Source organism: Physella acuta, unplaced genomic scaffold (assembly GCF_028476545.2).
Source record: "Physella acuta isolate Inbredline_101_S28 unplaced genomic scaffold, ASM2847654v3 ptg000421l, whole genome shotgun sequence".
Classification (NCBI taxonomy): domain Eukaryota; kingdom Metazoa; phylum Mollusca; class Gastropoda; family Physidae; genus Physella; species Physella acuta.
Window position 1 is genome coordinate 772,201 of NW_026731940.1, and position 22,904 is coordinate 795,104.

The following is a 22,904-nucleotide window of genomic DNA, read 5'->3' on the forward strand; positions in this document are numbered from 1 at the left end:
AAATTGTTCTTGGAAATGCAAAGGAAACAAGACATTTTGGTATACTTAAAACGATATAGAGTGGTTGGAGAGAGTATCATACCTAGCAGATGTGTTCGAACAATAACATAAGCATAAGCCGAAGCTTCAGGGAAAATGAACGAATATTATCCCTTTCCATGATAATCTCGGGGCATTTTTGGCAAAGCTGTAAATTCGGCGAAGAAAATAAATCTGGGAAATATTGTAAATTTGAGAAACTCCGCAGTGTGGCAGATGAATCTAATTGTAGGATAATTAAAATTTTGAAAGAAGAAATTTCTGGGCATCTTGAATCTATTGAAAACGAACTGCAGCGCTATTTCTCTGAGCTGAAAAAAAAAAGAATCTGCATTGACGCATTATCCATTCTCTTCTTCCCTTGAGTTGCCAGCATTCCCGATGAATTACAAGATGAATTCTTTGATTTGCAGAATGATTGATTCCGAGTAAGATGAAAAACTTCAGACACAATTTTGGTGTGTATTAACCATTTATATCCAAACGTAAAATTGATTGACTTTTCGAGAATATAATTTTATTTTGAACACTATTTTTTGATTAAAAACACAATTAAGATAATGATAATTACATAGGTTGGCGTTAACAAAAAATACTTTAAAAAAAATTAACCGCGAATGTTTAGTGAATAGTAGGCAATTTTACTCATGGTATTAAAACAGTTATCAAGAGTAGTTCATATTGAAAGTCTACTAGAAACTCTTATTTTAGTGCTTATTAATTTCCATACTAATTTCGGCTTTTTAATTCTATGGGGGTCGCGGTCACTTAATTTTTATAAAAGGGGGTCGCCACTCGAAATTGGTTGGGAACCACTGCTCTAACATGTACTGAAACATAAGCAGTGTTAATTTGATTGTTTTAAATACGTAAATAAAAAAAAAACCTTAGCGTTTTTTAAGTGCCGAACAATTCAAAATAGCGGATGTTTTTATTCAGTTTTCCATGACAACAGAAATTGTTTTTAAACTTCGTTGTTCTGTTTCGTATTTACGTTTAAGTGCCAAACATGGTAAACGTTTTTTAAATGCTTTAGCTAAATTACATTGTAAAAAAATAAAAAATTGAGCATATCCCCATAAAGTCGAATAATTTCCTTCATGGGTTCCAGGGCTTATAGCTATAACTCGTGAGTTCTCTGAGTGATAAAAGATGGACATATATGGATTTACGATCGATAGTAGTCAGAACACCCTTTTCCGGGTTTAATGGTATTAAAACAAACTATCATAGAGGCCCGTCTAAGTGTGATGAAGTCTAAAATTTCCATTAGATGGTCATATAAAGTAAAACTAAATCTACAACATCTTAGGCAAGGGTTAGATTTAAATGTTTTGTGTAGAAGTAAATACATTATGGGTTGTTACAGAAAGAGTTTAAACGGCGAGGTATGGTGTTGAAGTGTGGAGAAGCTTTAAGACCCAGGATGTTATTTGTTGGGATAAAGTTAGCTGAAACTATTTTGTTAATGGGGAATCGCATACAATATCGAGGACTACCTTACAGCCTGCTAAGCACAAACATAATGATAAAAACTGCAATACGCATAGTATGTAGCATTTTGAGTAGCAATAGATCTACATCTATTTGCTTTCAAAACTAAGCTACATACAAGCGAAGCTTCTCAAACAGTAAACAACGAAGAAATCCGATTTATAATTTTGAAATGGTTTACGGTATTTAAAAAAACAATTTATATCTAAATTTGTACGATAAATTCTAAATTAGTTTTAAAAACAACAATGTCATTTTTTTTAAGAGAGGGGAAATTGTTTATTTTATCGAAAGTTTAGGTGAAAATAATTACATGAAGTGTGACAACTAGATGATTTGACGGGTGTGTTCTATTTGTCTTAGAAAAATGGAAGAAATCGAAAGCATGACAACAATGATCGCAGAAAAAACTGATGGCGATATAATAAGCGATGAAATAACTGATATTGTTATGAAGTTACTAATGTACATTATTACTCCGGTCATCGCTTTCTTTGGCGTCATTGGAAACTCTTTAAGTATAATCATCCTGGTTAAAAACGGCATCCACAAGTCATCTAACATTCTCCTCATCAGTCTAGCGTTTTGTAATACAGTGTACCTCATCGCCTACAACAGTATACCTAAAGTACTATATATCGCAACTGGACACCTAAGCTACGATGGGTTTTCTGAGTACGATACTTATCTCTTGTTTATCTTCTTCTCTGTATTCACCTTCTTGGATTACTCCTTTGGTTTGATGGCTCTATCAGTGCCGATGTTGATCACGATAGAGAGGTTGATTGTTATATTTTTTCCTCTGTCCTGTCATCGTATAGTCACACCAGAAAGAACGTGGCTGGTACTAGGGACGGTCATACTTTACTGGAGCAGCATTTTCGTCTACACCAGCTTCTGGCTCGACATCGAATACATCTGGGACGCACATTTAAACAAATCTATCGGACGTTTCGAAAATTCAGCCATGATTTCCGGAAACCTTAAAGCTGTTGTTGCTGTGGAAACGTTGTTTGGATACACCAGTATGGTAATACCGCCCCTTTTTACTGCTCTTGGCTGTATCATTATATCCATCAAGCTCAAAATCTCTTCCATTAAACGCAAAGCTTTAAGCGCTAACTCCAGCTTTAGCCAAAAGACGACAAAGATACTCCTTGCGGTTTGTTCCCTCTACGTCATCACCTCAGCGTACGCGTCCATTGCCCTGTTCAAGCCGGAGTACTCGTGGTACACACTGGCGTACAAACCACCGACCAACACGGCTCTGATAGTCAATCAGATTTGCAACATCATCGGCTGCATCAACTGCTCCAGCGATTTCGTCGTCTACATCGTCATGAACAAAAACTTCAGAGTCAATCTGAGCGAACTTTTTCGACGCCGATTAAAATATTAAGCAGCACCACAAGGGGAAGCGTTTTATAACGTGACTATCAGTTTCAGATCCCTATGTTGCACCTGCTTGTTATTCGTCACAGACGAAATGGCTACAATTTCAATGGTTTCAATTCCTGAAACCCAGTAGATTTAGTATTAATCGACTTTAGTGGCTACACCCAAGGCTTTAAGGCACCAAGTATTAATAAATCACACCAACTAACTGGCTCAAGGTTGTTAGTTTTCTTTTCATAATAAGGGTAACTATTGCAAAGATTATAATGCTTGAAGAACTACGTTAAGTCATTTTTATAATTATAATACTTATAACATTGTTAAAAAATATCTATTACTGTAAGAGTTCGTATTTATTTAAGGTAGATAATACTAAAGGGATACAACACAACAATAACAACAATTAATGTGTATCTATAAATTCAAAGACATTTTTGTGTTCACAATGTCATGCTGCCCTATGGCAACAGTATGTAATACAGGGTTAATCCATCTATAGGTAAAAGGTTGAAACAATTTGTAGGTATGATAGCAAAGTGCTGTAATGAATATTAATTTTAGGACTATGTAGAAAAAGAAAGGGTTTAATAACTTTGTATTTCTTAAAATTTAGTGAATGTAGTGCAAAATAGCTTGCTAGGAAAGAAAACTGTGAAATTAAAATGTTATTACCATTCCTGAGTTATTTCCCTGCAATTCTGTAGTATTTCAAGCCTTATGCTTTATAAAAATATGTTTAAGATGTCATTTCAAAATGTTAACAAAAGAGGTATCTAATTGTTTTTATAACCAGTTTTTATTATAATATTGCTAAACATGACAGATCATTTCTGTTTTAAAACAATGATTGTAATAAAATAAAAAGTTTTATTATGTGATTACATTATTGTCACAATATAGAGTAAATATGAACATTATTAAGTGTCAAAGTAAATATTTGAACATTTTTTTTAAAAATTATAATGATTAATAACGTTTGATTGATGCCAACAAGAAGAAAAGTACTTGGTGGCAAGGCAAAATAAAAAATATTAAATTTTGTGAATAGAAATGTTTCTTCTGATAAATTAAAAGCTACCAATAACACCACACTGTTTATGTGTTAGAGATGTTATATCAGTCTTTATGAACATACAGAAAAACATACACAGTTACACAATATTATCAATACAAATAAAATAAAATACATTTTAATAAAAACACAGTAGCATTTTTACAGTTTGGTGCTTTGAGTATTAGATAAGTTATAGTTGATGACTTGAGAATCACAAAATTTATTGTAAAATTACTATAATAATAAATAAAAAATGTGTTTTAATAGAATTTCTGACACAAAAATTATGAAGCATTTTTAAGGAAATCTAAATATTCTAGATTTTATTCATTATGGAGTTTAAATCAAAAACAATATTCATTTTACAAAGCATTATACAATTTAGAAAATTCATTAAGAAAAATTTTGAAAGAATTATGAAAAATATACAAGCTAATTATAAAATTATAACATTTTACTTTAAAAACTATGCAGATAAATATTGACGAAGTGAACGTTTTCTTAAATGTATCTGTCAACTAAATCAATTTGTTTCAACGATAAAAATGTAATGAAATTATGACATTTACCATGATCTTTATTCGAAATTACAAAGCAGTTACGTAATACCAATTGCTTACACGATATATATTCACATTTTTGTATTGAAGTGGAAAAATATGTTTATAAATATGAAAAAAGTTACACTAAAAACTATATACAATGATTGTCTATGAGGGCAACGTTTACAACAATAATCTCTTTTTATTATTAAAAGCTTTAAGTAAGTTTACATCATCTGTTTTTTTTTTTTTTTTTTTTATATGGGTCCCTGCAAATCTTGTAATTTAATTTAAACCCATTTCTAATGCAGTCATTTTGTCCTTAATTTCCAGTAACATTAAACTCTGATAATCCTGCAAGAAAATGTATTTATGATCTTATTAGCAATTTGAATTAGTCTTAAAAATTTAATTTATAAAATACTAAATTTACTAATAAAAGAGGAGATAACAAGATTAAATACTAGCGATCGCTTGAATCACTGGCCGTCAACAGTTGTCTGTTTTTTCATGGTTGCGTGATTTTTTTCTAAGAAGGCGCAGATAACTGCATTTTAGAGATCTCAAGCTTCTAGTCGGTTCTCAGTGCAAATAGTTTTAGTCGTACATTGTGTAGTGGCCATTTCATTTTTAACGAATTATCACTAAATGGAAAATAATGCACAAATGAAAACCTTCTGAATAATGTTTTTAAATGCAATAAAAAATAAAACAAACTTGCTTCCTTTGAAAAAGCTTTGGTATTTAACATATGTAAGAGAAGTCATTAGCTGCTCCACCAAATGTTAGGGTAACATATACACGACATATTATCATAAAGAAATCCATTGAATAATCATTTAAATACACATTTGCATTTTGAGGGATTTAAAAAAAAATTGTAATTAGACGTTTTGTATTAGATCTATGTATAAGTAAACCATCTTAAATGAATGAAAATAGGCTACAAGTAAGAAAGAAATATTACTATTGTAAATCTTTATCAGTCATCACAAGCCCGTGATAAAAACTGTAATATTAAAGCGAACATGCAAGGCAAACTGACACTGTAAATTATATGTCTGAGGCGGAAAAAAGAAAAAGCAAACAAAAAGAACTTGGCAATTCTGGCAATTAAAAAATATTATTAAATTACAGCATTATGAACAAAATTAATTAAAGAAAAGAGTTCTGTTAAAAAAAGTTAGCAAAATCCTAAGTAATTCTGGCATTAAAGCTTTTAGCTTTAACTCACACACTACTTTATTATATAAGCTTACTATTAAACATGCATGTTATTTATAATTACAACCAATTTTTTAGACCAGTAAGGTACAAATATAACAGACATCAATAACCGTTAATCAAGTTAATTCTTTCATTATGTACATTTTTCAGTTAGTTTTTTAGCCTTCAACCATGTATTAATATGAGTAGCTGGGTATTTTTATTGATATAATTTTGGCACATAGATTTGCATTGCTGCGGTTTTGTCAGTCTTTGACTGCTTGGTCCTTTCTTTAATTCGGGTAATCTGGTCAACATTGCTGTTTTGTCTATTGCTGTTTTGTCTGTTGTACTATAGATAAATAGGTCAGTATTGCTGTTTTGTACTTGTTATAATTATGATACATGGGTCTGTATTGCTGTTTTATTCCTGCTTTTATTAGAATACATGGGGCTGTATTACAGTTCTGCTCTTGCTATAAGTATGGTACACTGGTCTATATTACTGCAATTTTGTCCACGTTACACTATAGGTACATTTGTCTGTATTGCTGTTTTGTCCAGGCTATAATAAGGATACATGGGTCTGTATTGCTGTTTTGTCCAGGCTATAATAAGGATACATGGGGCTGTATTGCTGTTTTGTCCAGGCCATAATAAGGATACATGGGTCTGTGTTGCTGTTTTGTCCAGGCTATAATAAGGATACATGTGTCTGTATTGCTGTTTTATCCAGGCTATAATAAGGATACATGTGTCTGTATTGCTGTTTTGTCCAGGCTATAATAAGGATACATGTGTCTGTATTGCTGTTTTATCCAGGCTATAATAAGGATACATGTGTCTGTATTGCTGTTTTGTCCAGGCTATAATAAGGATACATGTGTCTGTATTGCTGTTTTATCCAGGCTATAATAAGGATACATGGGTCTGTATTGCTGTTTTGTCCAGGCTATAATAAGGGTACATGGGTCTGTATTGCTGCTTTATTTTTGCTTTAATTAGAATACATGGGACTGTATTGCTGTTCTGTTCTTGCTATAAGTATGGCACACTGGTCTATATTGCTGTTGTTTTATCTATGTTACACTATAGCTACATGTGTCTGTATTGCTGTTTTGTCCAGGCTATAATAAGGATACATGGGGCTGTATTGCTGTTTTGTCCAGGCTATAATAAGGATACATGGGTCTGTATTGCTTTTGCCCTCTGTTGTGGTTGTTACTGAGATCACAGATGGCGACAGGACCATAAGTACTCTCACGATAAAGAAGTGCATCTATAAAAAAGAGCATTTACTATGTATAAGTTACATTTGTAGATTGCATTCCCTGCTGTTTATGTACATATATTCATTGTATTTTTAGACTACTTAGTCACTGTTTATATATATATATACATACACACACACACACACACACACACACATATATATATATATATATATATATATATATATATATATATATATATATATATATATATATATATATATATATATATATATATATATATATATATATATATATATATATATATATATATATATATATATATATATATATATATATATATATATATATATATAATCGTTATAAGGGTTTTGACAGGAATAAAAAATCTAAGATTTTATTTGTTATCTCTTTTGTTTTTATTCCAGTGAAACTTATTTAACCAAAGACGTAAAACGCTTCATGTTTGAACACGTTTTATAACTACAGCACATACCAGGTTTAACAGATCTGCTTTGGTCATCAGCCAGCAATGCTAGATCAACCTCTGTAGGTTCTGCTATTTGGTTGGTACAGGCTGATGAAGGCGCGTCTGTACTATCTTGCATGGTGTATGTCAGTGGAACACTGCCGATGATAATCTCTAGGGGTATAGTGAGTTTTGTGGCCAGTCCTGAGGGTTCAATGCTCAACTACAAACACAAAAATATCAGAGAAAAATTCAGTTCAAAACAGTTTAGATTATCAATTAATAGTAATTGTTTAATTCAGTTTTATAGTTTTCGGATAATGTTAATATAATTATGGTCCTGGGTGGTAGGAAAAAGACTATTTTATAATATAAGTTTTAAGATCTAATTAAAACTTAAATGAACCTATATTACTTTTCCATTACCATTTGATACAAATTTCAATGTGTTAGTGAATATATAAAAAATCATGATTAAGTTATTGATAAAAATGATAAGATGCTTAAACCTAAATCTTAATCTAAAGAGTTAAATAATTCTTCTAGTAGGCCTACGAAAGTAAATTTATTCTAAAATACCTACAAAGAGTGTTCCATAAATGAAATGAAGAAAATGATAAATATTTTCACTATTTATGTGGGTGTTGCATCCGAATGTAATTTCAATCAAATTAATATCATTAAGCCAGTGGCGTAGCGAGGTCTGGTGTCACCAGGTGCGGCACTTAATGGTGTCACCCCCCAGAGGCGTAGCGACCCTTCCCGGGGACAAAGTTTCAATTTTCGATTTGCATCCCGCTCAAACTTTCGATTTGCAACTCTTAAAAGACTATTTAACACTCGAGTTAATCCATTAAGTGGAATTATCTTTTTTCTCTATATATTTTGCTATTTTTCGCCTTGGTGTCACCCCCAAAATGGTGTCACCCGGTGCGGTCCGCACCCCCCCCCCCCCCCCTTCGCTACGTCTCTGCATTAAGCATTGTTAAAACAGATTGCAGTGTTTCATCACAAAAATAAACAATAACGTCATTGATGGCAATCATGACAATCCAGCATCACCTGTAAAACGTAATTGACATCTATGATGGAGCATTCAGTAAGGAAGGATGGGGGTAGTGGAGGGATGGTCAGAGCCTCATCTTTCCAAATGTCCTCGCTGTGTTTCTCTATGCTGGTGTGGGTGCTGTGTGCCACACGGGTGTGCTCAGTTTTGGTCGAGGTGCGGGTCTGGAAAGTTTTTTTCTGAAGACAGGAATATAAGAAATTTACAACACATTTACATAAATAAACACATCGTTTTTAAATATTTGGAGATGCAATAAAAATGGGGCATTTTATGTGTTTCTAGCTACTTATGCACACATTTGCTGTTCAATTTAAAAAAAATATATAAATGAGAAAAAAATTGATTTAAAAGTAACAATGTAATTTTGAAGACCGAAATCGCACTTTGACATATATTTGCCACTTGCTAGACGACATTACCGTTATTACAATATCTTCTAACACTCTTACACGGTGCCCGAATAGATCTACAAATATAGCCTAAGTGGTTTAAAACAATGTTTAGATAGGCTTACATAAGTGCTTTAAAACCAATTATATGGCTCGGAATTGTTACGTTTTAGGCTACAACATTTGTTCAAAAGTTTGTTCTGCAATATTAAATTAAAAATTTAAATTGTCACTCAGTTACTTGCCATGATCAGTTCAATCGTCGATTTCCTAATTTTCCTATTCGAGCCGTTTATAATGTGGGCGTGTAGCTTTATGGCCTCGCCAGGGACGTAACCCTGCCTGTCGACGTGCAGAGTTGCCTCGATACTTCCAGACTTGCAGCAGAGACAACACAGTTGCTTCCACTTGGTCGCCTGCTGGGGTTGCTGAATAAAATTGACAAACATTTTTCTTTTTGTAGATATAGATCTATGTATTGTCTATTGTCACCAACACCTTTGGAATATACAATTTTCTTTACAATGTTTATGAAAAACACAATTTCCAGGAGATGTTTTTGGTCATTCGTTTTCTGATTAAATAAACACAATTGTAAGTGATGAAGTTACATAAACAGCGTATATAAATCTAACTTTAAACATTGTTTAATATCTTTTCAAAATGATTTGCATATTTGCCTAAGTATATTCATGTTATTTTCCTATTTAAAATTCATGATTTCTTAGGTTCTTTATGATTTCTTAGGTTTTCTTAACCTGACCATACGATTTTCATAAAATAAAATAAAAATATCCAAGTAAAATAAGTGTTTAAAACAACAGAAAATTGTTTGAAGATTATTTGGACATTGTTTGTAAAGATTAACAACCAAATCGCAACAACTGTACTGGATGTTTTTTTTTATATTAGAGCAAAGGGAAGTAACCGCGTGATTCAGGTCGAGCTTATTTTAAGGAACCAGCACTCCTACACACAACATACTCAACAGTATAACATGTTTTGCGATTTTTGTCACTGATATTTGATCCGAAAGTGTGATAATTAGTTATGTATGTGTACACAGATTTAGTTAACTCTCACGACTTGTAGCTTGGGTAATGTTTTAATAACCATTTTAATAAAAGAAAATTAGAAAAACATTTGGAAAACTTCCTGTATTAACTTGTGGATTTTAATCGTTGACGCATTATTAACATTTATTTTATTATTAATATTTTTGATAGGACAGTACTTTGTGGAATGAAATTGACCTTTATTCACATCTAAAACTATTTGTTTCTGCCATTGATGCGTTTTACAAGTCTAACTTTTACTTTTGTTAAAAAACGTTTTTGACTGAAATCTTTACCTTGAACGTTTACCTACATCTCAGCAAACGTAGTTTTAGTTTCGTAAAGTAAAAATCACCTCAGCATATTTAATATTTATATTTTACTTTGGAAACAATAACACAAATTGAAATAGTAAAACGCCACCATGGTTTCCTCACCATACAGTTGGGTCTCGCGTTCAAATCCAAATTGTTGATGACGGTGAAGGGGTGCCAGGCCTTGAAGGAATCCTTCCACGGCCGTTCTATGACGCAGCAGACGATATACCTGACGCTGCCGAACGGGTCTTCGAAGGAGGAGGGTAGCCTGTCGGGCAGCTGGTAGAACAGGGGGTAGGTGTGTCTGCCGGCCTCAAGCTTGTAGGCGTGGCTGCTCTTCTGGTCAGCTGAAAGGTCAAATGACAGGTCAATGTCTTAACTTTACGTTCATTTAAATGTCAACAATGCTGCTCTGTATGAGTGTGCGACTATTCATCAAACGTCATTGCATGATAGCTTGTAGAGACCACACGAACTTAACGAACATGATGCGTACTTTTCGTATTCTTTTGAACATGTCGTTTCATATGCATGCTTTTTTTTTTCTTGCCTAATCTTTTCTGAACCATTTATGAGAAGATTGATGTCCTTGTTTTAGAGGGGAGGTGCTAAAGCGCATATATATATATATATATATATATATATATATATATATATATATATATATATATATATATAGCCTAGCCCAGATGATTTTCTCTAATTCGAATTCGCCTTTAGATACTGTTTAAGACTTTCTAAAACAGAGTCACCAAGATTTGTTACCATTTGTTTTATATAACACGTCCTCTATCTCACCCTATACATGCAAGTAATATCATCCGACATGCAATTATTAATTTGGCTAATAAGATAGAAGCACACATCATTTATCCTCTAAAATTTGGGTGTAAATCAATCAACATCAATAATGTAGAAGAATTTGTTCGGAAACGTCATTACAAATGTCATGTTGTGTCATTCCTCCATCTGGACCCCCACTCTACTTCTCTGCGTTGACCTACATGCATTTATTGATGCCAATCCGATGTCATCGCAAACTCATTGGTGTGTGTGTATGTGTGTAAGTGTGTGTGTGTGTTAGTGGGTAAGTGTATGTGCGTTGGTGTGTGTGTGTGTGTTTGTGTGTGTGTGCGTGCGTGCGTGCTTAACTTGGCACTGATTTTACCAGCGTAACTGATAGGTTTGCATTGTCATAGACACAAGGTTGCGGAGATTTTGCTTGAAATTTGTGTCTTTTTAAAAATTGATAACGAAAAGATTCATTCAATATGTTTCAAGGAAAGTTATGAATCAAGGATCTATGGCCACAGTGATATAGTGTTTACAAAATAACAACACCAATTTCAAAATCACAGCGACTTACTACAAACAAAACTAACACACACATCAAACAATAGGACGAAGCATTATATTAGTTAGTTTACCATCAGGCAAGAGTTATGGGAGCTGGCGAAAGATTTACCTAAGAGGTTGACTTGCTCGTCAAAATACTTTTCGCTGTTGGAATGCTCGCTGTCCTTTAGTGTCCTTTCTTCGCCTGTGGTCACTTTCTCTGACCAGTGAACTGTAGCCTCACCTTTATAGGTGACCTTGATGCCTAAGATTCAAAATAAGATAAACCAAACATTTGTATTTTAACCTGTTTAATATATTCGGTTATGGTTATAATTTAACGTCAAAACTAAAAAATAACTCACAATCTAGACAAACGGTGTGTGTTTCATTGACCAAATAATATAAAATAATGATATACTAATCCTATAGTGTAGCGAAAATTCTAATTGATATAATACACATTTTGTTTATTTAATATCACGTACCGTACACATGTTGCCTTACAATTTAGAGCACAGCAACAAAACCCACCTTTAATTTCTATAGCCTTGCTTAACTCAATGGTGACTTCCCCTTCCACGGTTTCTCCCCCGTGGTATACATGTAAGGGACGGAACAAAGAGATCTCGAACGTTGTCAGTTTCTCCATCTAGAGAGAGACAACAGTGACATGTTCACTGTACACAGAACAATGCATTCAATATAACAATACATTTAATACAACAATAACATTCTTACAAAAACACGTCGGCAACGGTCTCAAGACAAGATACAGGAGAGAGGCGAACTTCTTAGGATAACACAAACAACTTTCTTTGGATAAAATAGAGGCAACTTTCTTAGGTCAACATAGGGACCATTTTCTTAGGACAATATACTAACAAATTTCTTAGGTGAACATACAGACACATTTTAGTCAACATAAAGACACATTTTTAGGTCCACATACAGACGACTTTCTTAGACAACATCCAGGCACATTTCTTAGGACAACAAACCCCACTAAAATACCACTAAAAATAACTTACCCTACTCACTGTAAGAACAATGAAAACCTCAACAGGTTGTTCATCCGGATGCACACAAATCAACGCGCATCCAACAACATAAACGTCACGGTCAATACACTGCACGTGAATCCCTGCTCGCGCTAATCAATGCTGCGCGCGCACTGTCAACGCATGCCTTGATATTACCAGACGACAAATAAACGAGTACATGTATACTTCCGCTGTCTTCGTGGTTGCGTGTTTTTTTTTTCCGTTATTGTAAAAAAAAGAAGTCAATGTTCTTTCTCGTTCTGCCACTCTTAGCTTACTGCAGCATTATCGGGTGGAATATTCAGCAGCTAATGCTAGTAATGAGGGGTAATTGTGGTGTACATAAACACACACGTGTGCCACTCTTCTGCCCCCCTCCTCCCTCCCCTCTAGCCAGCTGGTCAACGGTCACACAAAGAGAAAGGTCTTATTAGCATAATGAGCCAACAGGCTTTCACTGGCGTATGGGTCTGACAGGGAAATCAAAAATTGAGGAAAGGAAACAAAAAATACACTAGTTTTATATGGAAATTGTGTGAAAGTATTAATTTGCATATATATATATATATATATATATATATATATATATATATATATATATATATATATATATATATATATATATATATATATATAAGCCCCTATATATGTATATATATATAGTTTTTTGACCATACAGTACGACACCGCGTCCTTTAAGAGTCGCCCCCCTCCCCCTCCCCACTATTTGAGCATGAAGAGATACAGTAAAGAATATAAATAGTGTGATTCTCGCCGCGTCGAAAAAATGATAGAAAAGCGCGATTTTTAACCCTGTCTGGCTAATGAGCATAGTATGAGCAGGTAATGACCGTATAACTGAAATAGAGAGTGTTCTGGGAGGGGGGTGGATGGGTGGGTTATAATTGCGTCGTATGAGCTAATCATACGCGAACGAATGAGTTAGTGTAAAAAAAATTCGTCCCTCCTCCCCTAACCCTCACCACGCTACTACACGTAGGATTATGTTATACGACCAAAAATAATGAGAACTTCACAAACCATTACAGTAGAAATAATTTATTTGCACCGGACGACCTATGTTAATTTACAGAACCTCACAATGGGGCGTTCTACCAGCGTTCTTACCATAGGATCCCGTGTATCATGTTGCCGATTTTCAAGTATAGGGGAAATAATCACGGATAGACATTGTTGTTTTATTCGTGTCTATATTAAGCCTAAATCAATTTATCCACTTAGCTACTTACATATTCAATAAGAAATAAAAAGAACGGCTTATTTTTAAAATAAAATATGATACACATGTATTCCCTAGCCCAAAGCATACCACCTAATTTATCGTAATCATTGCTAGAAATCGATAGGAAAATACATTTACAATTTTTCAGCTGTTGCTTAGGTTAAAAATAAATGTTTAACTCATCCAAGACAACACAAATTTAGAAATTTAAACAGTGTAAATCTTTTGCGTGCGGTATAAATAAAGGGAAACAACCAAGAGAAAATAAATTTTGCTCTTTTCTTTTACAGATAAAGGGTTTAAACAGCATAAGCGTGATCGCATCTAAAAGAATATTTGAAAAAAAAACTAATAATGTAAAGGTTTCAGTTACCATAAAAAACCTCACTGATAAGACTCGCTTCAAAGATAAGATCCAGGGCTGTTAGATTAATAATTTTACCTGACACAAACCGAAGTAATTTTGCTGAGTATTTTTGAATTTACAGTATAAGAGGGAAGGGAAATTACTTCTTTCGCTTCGCGCGTTCGCTTAAAAATAAGTTTAAATAAACCGGGAGTGATCTCCCCTAAACTTTCTCGAATATTCTTACATAAAATAAACCGGGATTATTCTCCCCTAAACTTTCTCGAATATTCTTATATAACACTACGTGGGATGGCAACTCGGAATATAGACATGATTTTTAATTACTTAAACTTTTTAAAAATAGAATAGAATCTCAAAGAAAAAAGAATTGCGCACCAAACGAACGCCAAAACAAAATGTGCATAATAGTGCGCAATATTATTAGTACTTTATAAATGTATATGCATTTTTTTCAGAAATCGGAAATAGCGTAAATTACTACTACCGTTCAACGGAAATTACTCAAAATTTGAATTAGATCTTTTATTTACATGTGCAATTTCATTTATCTATCTGAAATAGTACTCAAGTTATAGGATTTTAAAAAATTCAAAGTAGAAAAAGTACCACTTCCGGTTATCGGAAATCGCTCAAAAGTTGTTACGGATCTACGATTTTGATCTAATACTTATATATGAAATTTCATCAACCTAGCTGTAACTGTACTCAAGTTATCGTGTTTACACACACATAGACACACATACACACACAGACATACGAACAAGATTGCAAAACAATTTTTTTTCGACTCAGGGAGCCCTAAAACGTCGAGATTTGAAAAAATCTCAATTTTTTTTGCACGATTACAAGACTTTCTCTATACTACGTATATACGAGAAAGTAAAAATAATGACAGACATTGAAAATTTCGATCCTCCTTATCTCCCACATAACAGCGCAACAGGAAACTCTGGCAACTGAGGTCACGATTTTATTATAATTTAATTAATGAGTCACTTTAAAAAACCTTATGTCATTCTCTTGTCTATTAAACAGGCTCTGTTGGTCAATGGATGTTTGTTATAAAGAAATGATTACCAAATGATTACCAAATGATTACCAAATGATTACCAAATGATTACCAAATGATTACCAAACCCTAAATCAGTGGAGAGACATGTTTTATTGACTGTTATTTTAATTGAATAAAAAATATTTTTTTCTTAGAATAAAACTAAACGTTTAATCTTAACCTGTGAACTGGTTAAATGGCTAATCTCAGTCAACCCGTCTTTAAAAACGTCGCAAACTTTTGAAAAACAAATTTGCACTGCATACACACAACCCATAAGAAATAAATTTATTCAATTTCCATAGAACATTTTGCAAGACACCATAGTCCAATCGTAATTTTGTAGTAATTACGAAAAGTACATCTACTTTTTATTGTTATATTTCGAAGGTTAACGAAACTTAAGTTTATTATAACATAAGTTGATTTAAAAAAAAAACTTCCATATAATCAACAACCTAACCTAAAATCAGGACAAGTACTCTACACCAATGTAGTTGCATGTCTCTTATCTAACAACAACTACATTTAAACGCAAATCTTTTAAATGTCTTAGATAAAAAGGACGTTCAATGTTTTAGACTGTGTTTCCGTCTGACTGTTTTGATAAGGGTAAGTCTTATGTTACGTTACTGTTTGTTTTCTCGCTTAATTAAACTTCATTAATGAATTAGGTTAGCAGGTGGTTGTTAATCGAGTTTGGGCAAGGCTTGAGCCCAAATTACTGGAACCCACACCGAGACCCTATTTACACAAACCAGGCAATACACACAGTGTTTCTTCCAGACTTTTTTCTCCGGGGTGCACTTGAAATTTTCGGGGGGGGGGGGGGCGGTAGACTTTCTTCGGGGGGAGGGGGGGGGGGGGGGCGGACACTGTTAAAAGTATATATTTTCTATATAAATTAAATACATTTCATTTCGTTCGGGGGGGGGGGGGGGTAAAAAATGTTTGGGGGCCCCGAAGAGATGCCTGGAAGAAACTTTGAATACACACAGGATCCAACGGAAGACAAGAACGTTTTCAAAACAAAGCTAAACTATCTTAACAAAGCGTACAGTAGCAGACACGTCCATTGGTATCTTTGACATTGATATGTCCATCTTAAATATTTCAGTTGACCTTGACCTTCGATCATGTTGGCACCCCTGGCACTGACCTTGCTCTTCGTGAGCGCCTCTGTGGCTGGACCGGTTCCTGCGCAGGTAACATGGTGCTGCGTTCGTATGGTAGTACCACGCTAGAGAGATTACATGATTACATTAGCACTGTTACAGTTTAAAAAAAAAAATAAAGAACTAGAGAGTTAACCTGACTACACAGTGCTTACATTTTGATAATAGCTAAACAAATAATGGCCTGAAGTGATTACATTACTCTGTGTTTACATTTCGATAATAACTTTATTGATTACATTACACTCCGCTTACATTATTATTTGACTCAAAAACTAGATAATTAACCTGAATACTTTACACTGTTTACATTTTAATATTAACGTACAAATGATTTTCCTGTCATGATTCTATTACACAGTGCTTAAATTTTAATAATAACTCAAAAGCTAGAGATGTAACATGCTTACATTACACTGTGCTTCAATGTAATCATATCTTACAATATAAAAGATTCTTAAGCAATATGATATACTCAAGTTAGGATAGAGAATAAAGGTGTAAAAGTATCCATATTCTTAACCTCAGCACTATTTGCTGTTGTGTTTCATTGGGGAAACTTAGTTTAGAAAATTTATTCGAGTATCGTTAATATACAAAAACATTTCAAGCATAACAGGTGTTAGAAATAAGTGAATTAATATATTCATTTTTTCTCTCTTAGAGTGACGCGATCGGAAACCTGATCAACGATGCTGTTGGAATTTTATCTGGAGGAGTCGGGAAGAAAGGTCTCCAGGAAAGTGATTTGGTGATCGTGGCTGACATTCTGGGTTCGGTTCTTGGGCAAGCTCATGAACGCGACTTGGAACAGGAAGGTGACATCTCATTACTGGCTGACATTTTAGGATCAGTCGTAGGAAGTTTCTTTGGAAAGAGAAGTTCCGAAACACAAGATGACATATCATTACTGGCTGACATTTTAGGATCACTCGTAGGAAGTTTCTTTGGAAAGAGAAGTTCCGAAACACAAGATGACATCTCATTACTTGCTGATCTTTTAGGATCAGTCGTAGGAAGTTTCTTTGGAAAGAGAAGTTCCGAAACACAAGATGACATCTCATTACTTGCTGATCTTTTAGGATCAGTCGTAGGAAGTTTCTTTGGAAAGAGAAGTTCCGAAACACAAGATGACATCTCATTACTTGCGGATATTTTAGGATCAGTCGTAGGAAGTTTCTTTGGAAAGAGAAGTTCCGAATCACAAGATGACATCTCATTACTTGCTGATCTTTTAGGATCAGTCGTAGGAAGTTTCTTTGGAAAGAGAAGTTCCGAAACACAAGATGACATCTCATTACTTGCTGACATTTTAGGATCAGTCGTAGGAAGTTTCTTTGGAAAGAGAAGTTCCGAAACACAAGATGACATCTCATTACTTGCTGACATTTTAGGATCAGTCGTAGGAAGTTTCTTTGGAAAGAGAAGTTCCGAAACACAAGATGACATCTCATTACTTGCTGACATTTTGGGATCAGTCGTAGGAAGTTTCTTTGGAAAGAGAAGTTCTGAAACACAAGATGACATCTCATTACTTGCTGACATTTTGGGATCAGTCGTAGGAAGTTTCTTTGGAAAGAGAAGTTCTGAAACACAAGATGACATCTCATTACTTGCTGACATTTTGGGATCAGTCGTAGGAAGTTTCTTTGGAAAGAGAAGTTCCGAAACACAAGATGACATCTCATTACTTGCTGACATTTTGGGATCAGTCGTAGGAAGTTTCTTTGGAAAGAGAAGTGCCGAAACACAAGATGACATCTCATTACTAGCTGACATCTTAGGATCACTCGTAGGAAGTTTTTTTGGAAAGAGAAGTTCCGAAACACAAGATGACATCTCATTGTTTGCTGACATTTTAGGATCAGTCGTAGGAAGTTTCTTTGGAAAGAGAAGTTCCGAAACACAAGATGACATCTCATTACTTGCTGACATTTTGGGATCAGTCGTAGGAAGTTTCTTTGGAAAGAGAAGTTCCGAAACACAAGATGACATCTCATTACTAGCTGACATCTTAGGATCACTCGTAGGAAGTTTTTTTGGAAAGAGAAGTTCCGAAACACAAGATGACATCTCATTGTTTGCTGACATTTTAGGATCAGTCGTAGGAAGTTTCTTTGGAAAGAGAAGTTCCGAAACACAAGATGACATCTCATTACTTGCTGACATTTTGGGATCACTCGTAGGAAGTTTTTTTGGAAAGAAAAGTTCCGAAACACAAGATGACATCTCATTACTTGCTGACATTTTAGGATCAGTCTTAGGAAGTTTCTTTGGAAAGAGAAGTTCTGAAACACAAGATGACATCTCATTACTTGCTGACATTTTGGAATCAGTCGTAGGAAGTTTCTTTGGAAAGAGAAGTTCCGAAACACAAGATGACATCTCATTACTTGCTGACATTTTGGGATCAGTCGTAGGAAGTTTCTTTGGAAAGAGAAGTGCCGAAACACAAGATGACATCTCATTACTAGCTGACATCTTAGGATCACTCGTAGGAAGTTTTTTTGGAAAGAGAAGTTCCGAAACACAAGATGACATCTCATTGTTTGCTGACATTTTAGGATCAGTCGTAGGAAGTTTCTTTGGAAAGAGAAGTTCCGAAACACAAGATGACATCTCATTACTTGCTGACATTTTGGGATCAGTCGTAGGAAGTTTCTTTGGAAAGAGAAGTTCCGAAACACAAGATGACATCTCATTACTAGCTGACATCTTAGGATCACTCGTAGGAAGTTTTTTTGGAAAGAGAAGTTCCGAAACACAAGATGACATCTCATTGTTTGCTGACATTTTAGGATCAGTCGTAGGAAGTTTCTTTGGAAAGAGAAGTTCCGAAACACAAGATGACATCTCATTACTTGCTGACATTTTGGGATCACTCGTAGGAAGTTTTTTTGGAAAGAAAAGTTCCGAAACACAAGATGACATCTCATTACTTGCTGACATTTTAGGATCAGTCGTAGGAAGTTTCTTTGGAAAGAGAAGTTCTGAAACACAAGATGACATCTCATTACTTGCTGACATTTTGGGATCAGTCGTAGGAAGTTTCTTTGGAAAGAGAAGTTCCGAAACACAAGATGACATCTCATTACTTGCTGACATTTTGGGATCAGTCGTAGGAAGTTTCTTTGGAAAGAGAAGTGCCGAAACACAAGATGACATCTCATTACTAGCTGACATCTTAGGATCAGTCGTAGGAAGTTTCTTTGGAAAGAGAAGTTCCGAAACACAAGATGACATCTCATTACTTGCTGACATTTTGGGATCACTCGTAGGAAGTTTTTTTGGCAAGCGACATATTTAGCTTCCTCATTGAAAATATACAAACCTGCGATTAATTAACAGTGTTCAGAATCAAGAGCGACTGTTATTAAATCTATTTTGAAACAAACCCAATCTTCAACTGTTATATGTTTTTCTGTTTTGTTTTAAATATTTGCTATTATGACTATTATCCCTAATTTAATGTTTGCAAACGAAAAGTCTTGATTTCTAAGCCTTCGAAGATGAAGCTCAATAGCTAAAAGCAGCAACAGAGTCGTAGCGACTCTTCCCGGCGCCCGGAGACAAACATTCGATTTGCACCCCCCTCAAGCTTTCATTTTAATTTTTCCAACACATTTTGGCGCCCCCTAAGGTCGGCGCCCGTGGGCATATGTCTCCCCCCCCCGCCCCCCCCCCCCCCACCCCACCTCACTACGCTACTGAGCAGCAACCAGTCTACGACAGAAAACATTAAAATCAAACAACTGCTGCCTTGTAGTTTGTTCTTGGATAAACAAACGGTATAGAAGTAAATCCAAAATTCAACGGTCTATTTGGCGCATAACAAGTTGACACGTAATACTTGATTGTGATGAAGGAAATCTTTTCCTACATTACAATAAAGAACGAGGAAGAGGAAGGAGAATCGAAGTATTATGGTAAAAAAAAAAGAAACGGTCGTACCTTTTATCATAATTACGCAATAATTTCATGCTATTTTGTACTTCCTCCGAGTCTACGATTCAGTTCCGAATTACAGAGTTCTAACTCCAATTATTCAGAAGTACGAATGAGAAGATGGAGATGGCTGGGCCATGTCCTTCGCATGAACATGAGATGACTCCCCAACATGACACTGAAGTGGACTCCGCCTGGAAAGCGAAAGAGAGGAAGACCACTGGGAACATGGAGGAGAGAGATGAAAGAAGAAGTGCAGGCTACTGGCAAGACCTGGCATAATCTAAAAAGGCTCGCCCAAGACAGAGTGGAATGGGAGAGATTTGTTGCTGCCCTCTACTCCACTGGCAGTTACGAGGATTAAGGAACTACATTAAAAAACGTTATTCGGTCGCCGCAGTACGGCAGGAAGTCGGCACTATTGATGTTGACGAACATCAGTTTTGTTGGTCCCTTCCTGGAAGGTTCCATTCACTCCCCACACCACCCCTAACAAGTAGCGAACAGAGAAATGGACTGCTTATGATCTACCTAACCGTGCATTCAACACTTTCAAAAATTTTATCAGAAATAACTCAGCAAATGTTCATTTAATTGTATGTTCTTGTATTTGTTTAACGAATATATATATATATATATATATATATATATATATATATATATATATATATATATATATATATATATATATATATATATATATATATATATATATATAAACAGGGAAATAAGATTCCGTACTCGATAAACTATTGACTGACTGTCATGCTAACTTTGTAGTTGTACTTTTTCTCGATTTGGTCTCTAGCCATGACAATAATGATATGAGTTACCAACAAATAATTTTGAAACTAAATTATATTATTATTACTACTATTAATATTATATACTATTATATACTATTATATATATATATATAAATATATATATATATATATATATATATATATATATATATATATATATATATATATATATATATATATATATATATATATTTATTTATTTATTTATTATTTATTTATTATTTATTTATAGGGCGGACCGGAAAAAAGTTATTCTGGGGGACGGGGGGTGGGCTTTTTTTTCTAGTTCCGCCGCTGATATAAAGTTAATATTAATTATAAAAAATTATATATATATATATTTTAGCAATGCAGATCACCTAGTTTATTTCACAACGTCTAAGCATTACTCTTGTAAACAAGCAACACGTTCAAAAGTAGGTTGTCATCAATCACTAAATGTATCTATCGATCGGAAAACCCGGCACACCTCTAACACACAACATGCCCTGTTATGGTGATTTCACCTTGACATTGAAACACTGACTTCAGTCGATCTCACTTTACCTGGGCAGGATTTAAATATCCTTAAAAGAGCGGACCACGTGAGCATTAGGCTGGGACGTTATGACAATAAGTCATAACAGAATTTGCTTACGGCTATCGACTAAGGCGGATCTAAACATTGATTCATTTTGGAGAGGGTCTCTACCTCCTACTCCTCTGTATCTTCTTCTCTCTCGCTAAATATGCATTTGCATATATATATATATATATATATATATATATAATTATATAAATAAATAAATATATATATATATAAATAAATATAAATATATATATATATATATATATATATATATATATATATATATATATATATATATATATATATATATATATATATATATATTTATTTATATAATATATATATATATATATATATATATATATATATATATATATATATATATATATATATATATATATATATATATATATATATATATATATATAAATAGGCATGTACATATTATATGTATGTTTATGTGTGTATATAATTTGGTTCCACAAATATACATTCATGCAGGCTTTGTAACAGTATCTCCAACAAATCCAAATTTTCCTTTCTAACAAATCCTGATTCCGCTTCACCTTCTCTATTAACTGCAATTTTAACTTCATTAGTTGACTTTTCAACAAAGAACATTCGACTAAACTTAGAGATCACACAGCCTATCACATCAAAACAAAGCGTTGTGAGGTTTTCAAATGTTAGACAAAATTGAGGAATTAGTGACTGTTGTAATCATAAACATATAATAATCCACATTTAGTGTAAAGGTAGAAAATTGCTAAGGCTTTGAGGGTAATCCTACTTCTAAACTTTGAAATAGTGTTTAAAAATAACAAAAGCTGGTTCGCTCTGCTTGAGAACCATTGTCACACATCGCTGACCTTAATAAACAATTTAGATCCGGGAATTCCGTATTACATCGTATTGAGGCTAGGCGGGGATTCCCCTAAGGTAGGGCAGTACACGGGCGAGACATAAACTTTATGTTATAATACATGGGCCCTAACTTCCTAATGATGAACTGGGTGCGACAAGGGAAAAGGGGGTGGGGGTAGTTTAATGAATGTAACGTAATTTTTTTTTTATCAATAAACATAAACTAAGGAAATATATTGAATT

The 22,904-nt window shown here is 34.1% G+C and overlaps 3 protein-coding genes across 3 annotated transcripts; 2 read left to right on the forward strand and 1 right to left on the reverse strand.

The window, feature by feature from the left end:
- Positions 1 to 1,900: 1,900 nt before the first annotated feature.
- LOC131942728 (uncharacterized) lies at positions 1,901 to 2,932 on the forward strand. The gene has a single exon (XM_059302648.1). It carries the CDS (start codon positions 1,901 to 1,903, stop codon positions 2,930 to 2,932), a length of 1,032 nt encoding a protein of 343 aa, XP_059158631.1.
- Positions 2,933 to 6,857: 3,925 nt separating this feature from the next.
- LOC131942729 (arrestin domain-containing protein 3) lies at positions 6,858 to 12,248 on the reverse strand. The gene is made up of 7 exons (XM_059302649.1): positions 12,131 to 12,248; positions 11,727 to 11,861; positions 10,382 to 10,608; positions 9,135 to 9,317; positions 8,494 to 8,676; positions 7,459 to 7,654; positions 6,858 to 7,009 (listed from the first exon to the last, which is right to left on the reverse strand). Exons 1-7 carry the CDS (start codon positions 12,246 to 12,248, stop codon positions 6,858 to 6,860), a joined length of 1,194 nt encoding a protein of 397 aa, XP_059158632.1.
- Positions 12,249 to 15,789: 3,541 nt separating this feature from the next.
- Positions 15,790 to 19,802, forward strand: LOC131942719 (uncharacterized). The gene is made up of 3 exons (XM_059302639.1): positions 15,790 to 15,915; positions 16,421 to 16,508; positions 17,143 to 19,802. Exons 2-3 carry the CDS (start codon positions 16,440 to 16,442, stop codon positions 19,783 to 19,785), a joined length of 2,712 nt encoding a protein of 903 aa, XP_059158622.1. The 5' UTR covers positions 15,790 to 15,915; positions 16,421 to 16,439; the 3' UTR covers positions 19,786 to 19,802.
- The last annotated feature ends 3,102 nt before the right edge of the window (positions 19,803 to 22,904 follow it).